We start from the raw sequence: 13666 nt of genomic DNA on the forward strand, positions 1-13666 counted from the left end.
ATGGCGAGTGGGCCTGAGCCGTCAGTCGGACATCCCCCAAGGGCTCCCGGACTGTAAGAGGGTGCAGGCCGGGCTGAGGGACCCCCCCCCCTGAGTGCACGAACTTCGTGCACCAGGCCTCTAGTTTATTTATACTTGTCTCTAGTTTATTTATATTTTGTTGTCTCTGAGCTCCTTGAAATCAGGTACTGTGGCATATGTGATTTAATATCCTCAGTTCTTGGCAAATTGGCAATTCATGGATGAATTAATAGTGGACTATGTACCATATAATAAATATCACTATTGTAAATCAGTGGACCTTCATCACCTGCTAGCAATTGCAAGGATTCTATTTGAGTTGACCTCCAATTTTGTTTTTTGGTATTTTTCAGTTTTTAAATGTTTTTCCCCCCTTATAAACAATAATCAATTTAGTATAACATTTGTTATTCTAAAGAAATAGTATTTTGATTTTCTGGTATTATTTAGTTATGAGAGATGCATATGGTCATACAGTTCATTTAGCAGTCTACTAATTTGCTCATTATTGAGAAATACTAATTGATTATATATTTATTATGACAGCCAGCTATCTGTTGTGGACCAGATTATGAGCTATGTAGGACAATGATTGTGATGTCTGAAAGCACAAACTAGATTGATGAGTTCAACTGGTCAAAACTATTATTCAGTAAGGCACTCAGTAACCCGTAAGATATTCATTTAAAATATCAAGTAAACTCTTTTATTTAGGTATCACTATGTTAAACTGTGAGTAAAACAAATCTACTCAGTTCTTTGATCTGCCTTTCAAATTATATTTTAAAATCTGCCTGTGCTAAAATTTTTTTTGGTTCAGATGTGTGAAGAGATTGAATATAAAAGTATCCTAAAAATACATTAAGTCTGATATTTTCTAATTATTGTTAACTATTTTGATGATGCAAATTTCATTTAAATGTCAACTGTAATTAAGTGTGTGCCATTTGTTTTTCTACTCAGGTTTTACAGTTTGATGGAATGTTTCCCCACAATTTAATAAATATTTGTTTTATTTCACATGAATTAATTCAAAACTGGATAAGAGCAACATATTTTAATCAACTATTGTTATGATGGACTAGAAATGAATTTACTTCCGAAGCAAACTGTTTATTATGCATTTGAATGGGATTTATCCAGCTTAGCTTTGGCAAGCTAAACATGGCAACAATTAATAGGCAAGCCAACTATGTATGCTGCATAATAAATAAGGCAAATTATTTTTCTTGAATATGTCATAGATCCGTAGTGTATAAAATTAGTAATTACCCCATAATATATACCTAGCTGTGTTCTGATAGCACCCATTGAAGTGAAGTAGTAGAGAAATTCTACTGTGTAAAGTAGGCATTTTTAATTGGTGCCAAATATATGCTTATCATGATTTTATTTCCAGTTCTTCGCTTGTCTGTGTATAAACCACACAACCATATTATACTTACACTAAAGGCCTGGTGCACGAATTTGTGCATGGGTGGGGTCCTGCCATCCTGGCCCAATTGGGGCTAGATCCGGGCTGGGATGGTTGTGGGGAGGGGACATGGGAGTTTGGCTGGCTGGCCCCACCCCCAATGGGGTAGGGGGGCCAATCAGGGGCAGGGCCGGCCGGGAGGAGGGGCTGCAGGCAGTTGGAGGGCTAGCCCTGCCCCCTGGTCGAGCTTGGGTTGAGGGGACAATTTGGATATTAAGCTTTTATTATCCTCCTATGTAATAAATAGGCAATATGCAAATTGACTGTCATGCCCTCACACAAGATGGCCACCCCCGTGTGGTCACAAGATGGCAGTTGGGGGCGACCAGGCCCGCAGGGGAGGGCAGTTAGGGGTGACTGGGCTGGCAGGGGAGGGCATTTGGGGGCAACTGGGCCAGCAGGGTAGGGCAGTTGAGGGCAATTGGGCTGGCAGGGGAGCAGTTAGGCATCGATCAGGCTGGCAGGGGAGTGGTTAGGGGGTGACCAGGCTGGCAGGCAGGTGAGCAGTTGGGAGCCAGCAGTCCCTGATTGTGAGAGGGATGTTTGACTGCCGGTTTAGGCCTAATCCCTGTTTGGACATCCCCCAAGGGGGCTGAGGGACACCCGCCCCCCCCCCCAGTGCACGAATTTCGTGCGCCCGGCCTCTAGTATAGGATAGGATAGAGTGCTAGGGAGTGGACTGGAGATCAGTACATAGCTAAGCACTCTATTAGTCCCTCTCTCCCACCAGACTCTTAAAAAAATCCAAAGATCCCTAGCTGATTTGGCTCAGTGGATAGAACGTCGGCCTGTGGACTAAAGGGTCCCAGGTTCGATTCCGGCCAAGGGCACATGTCCGGGTTGCAGACTTGATCCCCCCTCAGTAGGGGACATGCAGGGGGCAGCAGTCAGTGATTCTCTCTCATCATTGATGTTTCTATCTCTCTTTCCCTTCTGCTCTGAAATCAATAAAAAATATGTTAAAAAATATCCAAGGATTTTTAACATCTATAATAATAAAAGTGTAATATGCTAATTAGACCGGACAGCCGCATGACCTTCCGGATGAAGCCGGGGCTGCGAGGGCCAAGCCCCTTGCACGAATTTTGTGCATCAGGCCTCTAGTTTTATGATGATGGTTTAAAACACGTCCTGACAGAGAGGATTAAGAGAAGGATATCAATGTTCTTCTTATGGGAATGCGAACTTGCATGCGACCAAGTTACTTTTGGCAGAATGTAGTTATATATGAAGTTTTATGTGGAAGTACAGATTGCACATGTTCATATGTATTTCTGTTGCAATTTATATCACATAAATTAGACATATGAAGACAGAATTTAATCATTTTGTTAGTCCTTTGCAACACAAATCAGGTTTTTTACTATGCAGTCCTGATAAAATGGCAATTATACTTGAATATAAGCATAGCATAAATTACATTTCAAACCATGATATTGAGCACAGTATATGTAAAAGAAATGTTTAACTCATTTGCTATGGTTCCTTTCTTTTAGAGGTTCATTTGTTCTCTGCATTGAATAATAGAGTGTAATGGGAGCTGAAAACAGATTAAAAGAGTAATTTCCATGTCAGTATGTTTTTGCTTTAACTCCATCCTTTGAAAATGGGCTGTTTAGTCAGTGAATTCTGTTCTTAAATGATTTCTCAAGCTTCTGGGCAAACCTTCCTCCAAATGGGACCTTAAAGTTTGCTCCTTGTATGTTATTGTCTGCTTTTTTTTTAATAGTGAAGGGTTTCTTGGGTTGAAGCATATTTTCAGGGAAACATAAAACTGGAAATGGGAAAAACAATTTAATAAATGGAGACTTTTCAATTGATTTATATGATTCCAAGGAAATTATTCAGTTTGGTTTCTTAATGACCTCTGAATTCCCTTTCTCCTGTTCCTATGAACTATTTCATCATTGAATTCTCTTAATGGAGGAATTGTAGATACTATGTTGATTCTAGTGGGGGGAGATGCTATGATCTGTGAGGATCTTCCTGTGAGAAACATGCAATCATTGATAGAGGAGGCATTGAGGAAGTGTGCCTTGGGCAAGAGTAGGTCATTGCTTGTTCTGAGTTCTCAGTGAAGTTTAAGTGGAAAGGAGTCTGGACATTTGATATAAATGTATGTAAATCAGTGTGTGTGTGTGTGTAAATGTGTGTGTGTGTGTGTGTGTGTGTGTGTGTGTGTGTGTGTAGTTTTATAAATGATATAAATGTAGGGAGTAGGAATAGGACTGACATTTGTTGAATACCTAATATGTGCCAGATAGTCTGATATGTACATCGTATACATTCTGCTTTTCAATATTCCTAGGTCCTGCCCTCCAGTTTTTTTTATTACATCATTTTAAGAAAGAAGAAGAGGGGCATGTAAAAATTAAACAACTTTCCCCAAGTCACATTACCCTCAATTGTTAAAGCTAATGTTCATTCTGCCTGGTGTTCATGCTGGATTTTTGTTGTTGTTTTTTATTAACCCTTACCACTGGAGGATATATTTTTTTTAAATATATTTTATTGATTTTTTACAGAGAGGAAGGGAGAGGAATAGAAAGCTAGAAACATCAATGAGAGAGAAACATCAACCAGCTGCCTCCTGCACATCCCCCACTGGGGACGTGCCCGCAACCAATGTACATGCCCTTGACCGGAATCGAACCTAGGACCTTTAAGTCCGCAGACCGACGCTCTATCCACTGAGCCAAACCGGTTTCGGCTGGAGAATATTTTTTTTGTTTGATTATTTTTATTTATTTATTTATTTATTTATTTATTTATTTATTTATTTATTATAGAGAGTAGAAGGGAGCGGCGGGGGGGGGGGGGGGAGGGAGAGAAAGATGTGAGAGAGACATCAATTGATTGCTTCCCGCGCATGCCCCGACCAGTGCCAGGAATCAAACTTGCAACTCAGGTATGTGCCCTTGACCGGAAATCAAACCCACAACCCTTTGGTGCTTGGGCCAACACTGTAACCACTGAGCAACACTGCCTAGGACATGCCTGAATCTTTTCCATGACAGCACAGAGCCTTCTCATGTTGAGAGGAGCATGTCATTCATTCATGGGAGATCCCGAAGTTCTGGGTATAAAAGTGTTCTTGACATTTTCTTGTCATCTGGATTGCCTGATAAGTCAAAGGAGGGGTATGAAACTGTGTACCTGGGTTTTTATTCAAGGAAAAGGGTTAATGCTACCAAGTTGCTATTTCATTACTAAATATGTTCATGTTGTAATCTGCATTGAATTTTTTTGTGTTTTTTTTCTTTTAATCCATCAGCTCTCTACTATAATGGTCTTGTGTCAATAAATCTAATGGAAGTTGGATTACTTATTATAAAAATAACTAGAGGCCTAATGCACAGAATTGTGCAAGAGTAGGCCTTCCTTCCCCCACTACTGGTACCAGCTTCCCTCTGGCACCCGGGACCCGGGCTTCCCTCCGGCCCTGGCTTCATCCTGAAGGACTTCCAGTCTAATTAGCATATTACCCTTTTATTATTATAGATGCTTTCTCTCTGCACACTACCTACCGTAATTAAAGTGATGTCTATTAAAAGTTTGAACATTCTTAAGAATTATCATTCTTTAACCTGTAATTGTGAATCATGAGATTATATGTATTTTATACTAATATGTAGGTGTTACTTAGAATATTATTTTCTGTACTCCAAAACAGAAAATAAAGAAGTATTTTTTTCTGTTTATTGTGAGAGGCATATCTAAAATCAGATATTCTTATCAACATGATTTGCTATCTACTATGGCCTATACTAAAAAATATTTGAACACTATTTTGCTTCTCTATAGAAGATGATGTGTGTGCCATGGAAATCTGTGTCTCCTCAGCAGTAAGATAGATGTCTCATGCTGTCCAAGTTCAGAAGTGGTACAATAGTGTCACCTGTCACCTAGCAACAAGCTTAGTGCTTTGTGCCGTTTCATTTAAGTCAAAACAGGTATAAAAACATGGTACTTAGATTTACATTTATCTCCAGAAATATTTAGATTAACCTCCAACTACCTTTAGTTCCCAAGATAACTCACCATGACAGATAAACAGAAATAACTTTGCATAAAAAAAAGGCAACTTATGTATCAGAGACCTTGATACAGAGTAAGGCCAACATGGATCTGTTATATAATATCTCATACTTAAGTGCCTGTTGAGTTCCCTAATCGCCTTTAAAAATTATAGTAACTGAAATGAATGTGTATATACAACTTTATTATTTGACTTTTTAAAAATCGGTGTTTGAAAACACAAGATCACAGCTAATGAAGCAGTGATTGGTACAGCTGACTCTAGAAGACAGAATTCCGAATGGAGTTGCTGCATCAGCACCAGAATTCAATTTACTCGAAACAGAGCAACTGAATTACCTTTGTGCAGAGCGTGGAATACCCTGACTAGTCAGGTGTCTATAAACACCTTTACAATGTGCTTCTTCTCCTTCTTTGAAGATGCATAAAGGGATTTTCTGAGGAACTAGCAACTAGTGAACTTATGGGTCCTGAAGTATTTAGAATGTATTAAACACTAACCTTTAAAGATTGAGAATAGATCATTTAGGATGTGATGAAGAGCCAGCGCCCTGTTACTACAGGGTAATATAGTGCTTGTACTCTGAGATAATTATTCCAAAGGAACTCCTTATTCATTAAAGTGGGGAGCATCCACTTTCATCCTGGCCAAGGTCATTTCTGATGTCCGGGGAACTCTTTATATTCTAAAGGAAGCTGGCTGACCATGGGTGGCAATTTTAAAGGAAAAAAAACAAAAACAAACACAACAGTTAGAGAGTGAAGAATTTAGAAAATCATTCTCTATTGCTTGTAGCTATTAAAGAGAAACAGGTGTAACTAGAATTTCTCCAGACTTCTCACTAAAACATGAATATCTATCAGTGGTTCTAGGCAGTAATAATTTTGCTTAAAAGTACATCTGAAATTCTTTTTCAATATGTAATAATTTATTTTTTTCTTAGTTGTCATGTTTTTCATATAGAAATAAGTGACCAACCCTTTGCTTTTCTTCACCTGACAATGGAGAATTATTTCTGAAGCCAGGAAAAGGGAGGACCAAAACCATTTGCGATGAGTTTTTGATGAGGACAGTGACCTTTAAAACTTCTGTGCTTTGGGAAGATTTACTGGATAATTTCACAAGCCTATTTGGCAGCGCTAAGGAATCTTTTAATTAGGAAATTGATGAGATATTAACTGATAGTGGAAATGTGCCATTTTCCTATTATATATCATGGCCTGCTTTTGATGTGCATTTGAGGAACAACACAAAGGCCCCTTACTTAGCATGAATAAAATTAGAGATTCATCTGTCTGTCTTGTGGTCTTAATTTAGGGAATCCTTTTTCCTCTTTAAACCCTGGGCTGTTGATTGAAGAGTGGTTATTCTCAGGTATGGCTGCATAGACTGTTGTATAGAATTACTCCAATTAGGGTAGGTGGGGTACATAAAACAGGTATTATTTTGTTGTTGTTAATCCTCACTCGAGGATATTTTTCCCATTGATTTTTAGAGAGAGTGAGGGGGAGAGAGAGAGAGAGAGAGACATCAGTGTAAGAGAGAGACACATCTATTGGTTACTGCCTGCACCCACCCTAACCTGGGTCAAAGATAGAACCTGCAACCCAGGTACATGCCCTTGACCTGGAATCGAACCTGTGACCCTTTGGTGTGTGGGCAGACGCTCTGTTTTCCGAGCTGCATTGGCCAGGGCTGCTGCTGTGGGGAAGGAAATTGGGCCTCAGAGAGGGTGAATGCGTTGCTTAAGATTACACAGCCGGTGGATGAGGACGTGAGGCTAGGGCAGGTCTTTTCAACTCTGAACTGTGTCTTCATTTACTGTCATTGGAGCTACTTAAAGTGTAGGGGTGCAGGATGGGAGCAGAGGCAGAGGTGAACTTGAGTGCTCTCAGAGATGCTGGAAATAAATGGAAAACAATAGTGAGCATTGTACCAGGCTTTCGGCAGGTTTAAAACACACAGAGGTGTACATTTTAGTTAACCCACAAAGAGCTGTGCATTAAGATTTGGGACTAAGGGGATTTATATGGACCCTGGCATCATGTAACTTAGTACCTTGAATACAAAATTAACCTCTGATCATCTCTGTCAAATGGATCTTAAAATAGTTCATGTGTTCAACTCAGAGAACGGCTTTCAAAACAAATGCTATCATTAGGTTACTTTGTAAATCCCCAAATGCTGTGAAATGGGTGATATTGTGTTATGTGTGTCATGTTTATTTTAGTCTGCAGATTAATTGTAAAAAAAAAAAAAAAGACAGATTATATAATTAAGGCTATAGTTACTTGGGTGTAAGAAATATCCACAATTGATATAAAAGGGAGTTTTCTTTATTTTATTTTTCTTTCGTTTTTCATTATTAGCTTCACTCTTTTGACAAATATTTATCGATCCCTGAATTTTGTTAGGCCCTGTGCTATGTATTGGGAAATAAACGTGGGAACTGCACTGTGTTAATAGCAGTGTTTCTTTTCCTGGTGGGAATATAAATTGGTATAGCCTGTTTTAAAAAAAACAGCAATTTGGTGATATTTTTTGACAGCCTGAAAAAAATTCATCTTATTTTGATCCAGTAATAATATAATTATGTTCTAAGGAAATAATGGTGCAGGCTAGAGCCCCTAAGTGTAGGCTGACTGGCTGGGGTTGAGGGGTAGTGGGAATTCACGCTGGGCTCCAATCCCTAGTCCCCGCTTTCTGATTAGGGTCATTCTAGAGAGGGCATCCTTTCTAGTTGCACGAAGGGTCATCCAGGCTAACAGAGGCTCTGGTGTACACAAGATTTACATAGAAGGGTGTTTAGTTGTTGTCAATAATAGCAAAAGATCATAACCTATTAGACAATGGAGTATTATGTATCCCTACAATGGGGTATTATAAATTTTGGATTAAGCATTAATAAATTGGCTCATGTGAAAATGCTCATGGTGTTTTAAAATGTGGAAAAAAAATTACACAACCACATTTTGAGATATAAGGAGCCAGAATGTAAGATTGAAGCCAGTTTTGAAGTACTGGTACATTCTGTTAAGAAGTTGGAACTGATTGATTTGGATATATTTTGAAGACTAGGAAGGACAATATGTGTTTGATAAGAACATGGTGGTTTAAATGACTTTTAAATTCTTTCAAGGGATTCCATATTATGGCTTCATAATGTAAAATAGAAGACTTATACTCTAAATTTCAAGAGAATATTTTTAGTCTGACACTTAGTATTAAAATATTACATTTATATTATACTAGAGGCCCGGTGCACGAATTCATGCACGGATGGGGTCTGGCCGGCCCGCCCCAATCGGGACCATATGGGCCTGGCTGGCCAGGAGGAGGGGACGCGGGAGGTTGGCAGGCCAGCCTTGCCCCCGGTTGGGGTGGGGGTGGGGCGATAGGGGGCTGGCCCCGCCCCCTGGTTGAACTACTGGTCGAACTCCTGGTCTAACTCCTGGTTGAGGGGACAATTTGCATATTAGCCTTTTATTATATAGGATTGATTTTTTAATAACGTTTCTAATAGTAGTAAAGGCTATAGTATGCATTGGGATGTATGTTTTTGAGACATAAGAGACATATATAAGAGAGACAGAATCAGACAGAGACAGGAATATATATATGTATGTGTATATATATGCATATATTATGTGTATATATATGTGTGTATATGTGTGTGTGTGTGTGTGTGTGTGTGTGTATGTATATGTATATATATATTTATTTATTTAAAACTGGGATAAAATTAAAGGTCAGTTCCCCTTACTGGCTATACCCATAGAACTTGTGAATTCTAGTATATTTCCTTTAGGGTATGGCTTTATGAGTGAGTGAACTCTTTCTTTTTGTTCAAATGTATGAAACACATGCAAAGGAAACCTGGCCCAGTGCTGCAGTACGGACATTGGCACAGAATGTCTAAGGACTCTAGGCGTGTCCCTTCTTGAATGTAGTTCTAAATGGAAAAAAAAAAAGTCAATTGCATCTAATAAGCTGGCTTAAGTGAATGCCAAAGAAAATTTGCCTCATGAAATGGAAATTCTGAAGCAAGTTACATAATGTTGAGAAAAAACACACAAAGCAAATAGGAGGACTTTCAAGATATATCCAAATGGGGCAAATGGTCCATTTTAATTAGAACTCTCCAATCCAGCAATATTTAATTATATTTGGGAAGTTCCAAATGGTCCTTGGGATTTGGAAGATTTTGACCATATAAATATTTACTTTATATTTTTTTAATTTGTAAGAGGTGACATTTATTAACTTAGATCAGCTTTTAAAAGTTGCTTGAGTATTGGCCTACATGGAGCCATAAAAACATATCATATTAATTATTCTGCACATTTGTATCATCAGTAAAGAGGAAAAAACAAACAAACACATTTCCCCTGAAAACCAGCATGATTGAAAAATCTCTTAGTTGCTAAGACTATTGGAGCCAAGTGCTCCAGTTGGAGTATTTGTGAATTCTCTTTCATATATTAGATTTACTTCTAAACTGCTTTCTACCAGTTGCTTCTCAGGCTTCTCTCTCTGTTGCATCCCTTTCTTTTTCCTTCTTCCCTCCCTGATCTTTCTCCAGATTTTCATTATCTTGTGTCCAGGATCTTTCTCAGTGTCATAAGTGGTGTTTCTGCCTTTCTTCCCTCATTTCTCCGTTTTGCCCTTTACATGGCTGCTGAAGAGCAAGCAAAAATCAAGCAACGGAAGAAAACATATTCCTCAGATATTATGTTTATGTCACTCCACTAATAAAGAACTTAAAGGATTGCAGAATTAGATTTTGTTTTCCTCCAATGGAAGTGTGTTATCAACATGTGGAACTTTTCCTCATTGTTTGTTTTTTGTGTGCTTTTCTTGCAGGATCAATGTGACTCTAGAAACAAATGGATGAATGAGTATCCATATGAAGAGGAAAACAATAAAGGTTGGTTGGTCGAACTGTATAATTGCAGTGAAAATCCTATTTTGAACATGACTTTTGGGCAGATGTTTTCATTACAGCACTTCCTTGTCTGAATATGAGACAGAGGTCAATACTTAGACATGCGCATCTATCTGTAGAGTGTAATTTTTATTTTTAATGCCTTAAATATAAATAAATGTATGAGGAGGCAAACTGTTTTTGTACAAGTCTACCTGTCTTCAGTTTTCAGAACTTAAGTTGGTGTTTTAAGAATCAACTTTTAGATGGATAGTAGGAAATGGTAAACCAGGTGATAAAACTGATCCCGGGGGCAAAGACAAAAAAGAGTAGCCAGATTTTGTTTAATATATATCAGTTCCTACAAGCATAATCCTAATACCAACACCGTATGGTGTGTGATTTCTGTCAAATGCTGTCCTCTTTTATCCATGGTCTTGGCTTTCCTTTCGGAGTAGGATGATTCTGAAAGGATTATAACTTTGGCTTCTCACAGGCACGTACTAGGATGAATTAGAGGAGGAAAAATCCTACAAATACCAACAGGAATCAAATGCTGCATATCACTTCTTTGTGGTAGTTATTTGAGCTTTTCTTGTACTACATACTGATTTTAGTATACAAATCATAGGTAATACTGTTACAATACGTTAAACCACCTTCATTTCATAAGGTTTATACACTGAACAGGACCTGTACACATGCGTGTGCCTCATAACTCTTCATATAGCTGCACAGCATTTAAAATTTCGTATTTTCCTTTCCCCAGCTTCTCACGCTACTTTTAAATAAATGTATGCCATGCTATGCTTTCTCTGGGAGCCTACTTTCACAGTTACTTACAAATGGTTTTCCAGGTTATATCTTTCACGTGAAATTGCCTTCCTCTTTCCTCCTTCCTCATTGCTAACATTGCTCCTTTCTGATATATGCTTGTGTCTGGACAAGTTTCAGACTCTAGAGGGAGTATTGATGCAGAGGTGATACAAGGGAGACTTCTGGGTGTAATAGTAATGTTCTCTTTCATGACCTTGTTGCTAGGTGGGCACACTTTGTGAGAATTAGTTGTACTGTGCATTTGTATGCAGATTATCGCTGTGCTAGTGAACCATCCATAGGGGCTGGGGTTGGGAGACTGGACCTGTAGCATTTGTCAGTTACCATGGTATAAAACTCCCACTATGGCTGATTTCAAAGGTTTAACAACCAGCCTGCAAGTGTCCTTAAAATTTAACAATTGGCTCTTATGAGCTGGGGTCCAGCTAACTCGATGTCTCACACCATTGAATTTCATTTCCAAAGTAAAGAAACTATTTCACATACTCCTTAGCACTATAGGGCAAATGTAGTAAATTTACATTTTCCTGGCTCATTCCTATGTAAATATGAAAACCTTCTTCACTCATTATCGTGTAAAATGTATTTATCCCTTAACTTATGTACGATGTTGATATAATATTACTTTATGTTTATGTTCAATTGTTATTAAATTTTTGTTTGAATGGGTTAGTGTTAGCTTTGTAAGTTTATGCAATTTGACAGTGTCATTGTTCTGTAACTAATTTTATGATAACTAAAGATGATGGCAAAGAGAATCATTGTGTGACTACTTTCCCTGAGGATGAACTCTGAAAATATTATCATGATTGACTATAATATACTATATGTGGTTCATTCTAAATGATTGTGCCTCATAGCTATAATTCATGAGTTCATAAGTCTTTATAGAGGAAGGAGCAGTGAGTATTTCACTGAATATGTTTTTCTCAATGAATTATTTTTTTCTATTGCTGTTTTTCCTATTTTTGATCCATCCATATTTTCAGTTATAGAAGCCTTAGAACATAGTGCATTTGATGCTTGTTTTTAAGCCGGCTTGAATCTCATGCTGTTAGTTTTAACAAAGTCTGATTCTGGGGGGAAATTGCAGAATTTGAAAATTTATTTTTTCTAAATATTTCGAATATATAGTAGGTCCTCAGGTTACATCGGAGATCCGTTCCTATTGCGTGACCTAACGCGATTTTTGCCGTAAGTCAGAACCCACCTACATAAGCACCTATGTCATTCACGTGGAGCACATACACAGCAGCAATGAAGGGAAACAGTAAAAAAAATTAAAAGAAAGATAACAATTCCTGACCTTTACTTGTGGTAAATATAGTAGATAATAAAAAAACATAAAACACATATGTACATACGTCGAAATGACGGAACTTTTTTAAAAAAATAAATAAATGGGAGATGGCAATGTAACCATGAAATGACGTACGTCGAGTCCGATGGAACCCGAGGACTGCCTGTATTGGCGAGTTCGTTGTTAACATGAAGTTTAAAAAATCTCAACATTGGAAGCAACATTGCCACTGTTGGCATAATTGAAAAGAAATTTGAATATGGCTCATAAAATTATTTTTTTTACATTTCCTCCTGTTTGCCAGTGGTGATAAAATCTTGCCAAGGGTCACAGAATATCATACTGTGCCTTCGTGCTTGGATTTTAAAATTAACAGCCTAAATAGCATTTGTAAAATATCTTTTGTGGCTATAACAAGTCTTACTTCCAGGAGCAGTCTTCATCTATCCTTTCCTTTAAAATATATATATATTATATATTTCATATATTATATATATATATATATATATATATATATATATATATATATATATATATGTTATTTCTTGTATTCAATTTTTAATTTTTTCTTTTACTCAATTTCATTGCACTTGAAGTTATCCCTGTTAAAAAACATCAAATAAATTCTAAAAAGCTTCCAGATATCCATTATTTTTTGCTCCCAAATATCTGCATGAAGTCCTTTCTCCATGCTCTTAAATGCATTTCAGCAGCTGCCGTCGTTGTGAATGAGGTGACTCTGTGGACTCCACTTGCCTTTCAGCCGCTGCAGTGTGCTTACCAGGTGCTTCTTAGCAGCTGGCTTAGAGCAGGTGTCCAAAACATGCACATACACATACATTTGTCCAGCTTATCAGAGCTCACATGAAAACTTCTGCTGTGGGCTACCTCTGATGAACAGCTGCTTAAACCATTCGGCGTAGCAATGGGTGACTTCTACTTCTTGTGTTTAAAATCTCAGAAGAGGACAATAGCAAACCTTTCTGAGAAAGCTTTAGTTCCTTACAAAATAAAAAAGTTTGTTTTATTATGATGCAGTGATGGACACATAGAATGTGGTTACTTTACATG

The 13666-nt window shown here is 37.9% G+C and overlaps 1 protein-coding gene across 3 annotated transcripts in view; it reads left to right on the forward strand.

Moving 5' to 3' along the window:
- KLF12 (KLF transcription factor 12) overlaps positions 1-13666 on the forward strand; it is a 451985-nt gene that overhangs the window by 135398 nt on the left and 302921 nt on the right. For all 3 annotated transcript variants that reach the window (XM_079778508.1, XM_079778507.1, XM_079778509.1), the window contains exon 2: positions 10398-10461. In XM_079778508.1, the coding sequence (XP_079634634.1) occupies positions 10429-10461 (33 nt within the window). In that variant the 5' untranslated portion in view covers positions 10398-10428. The remainder of the gene's footprint in view (positions 1-10397; positions 10462-13666) is intronic.

This window comes from Cnephaeus nilssonii, assembly GCF_951640355.1.
Source record: "Cnephaeus nilssonii genome assembly, chromosome: 8".
Lineage (NCBI taxonomy): Eukaryota > Metazoa > Chordata > Mammalia > Chiroptera > Vespertilionidae > Cnephaeus > Cnephaeus nilssonii.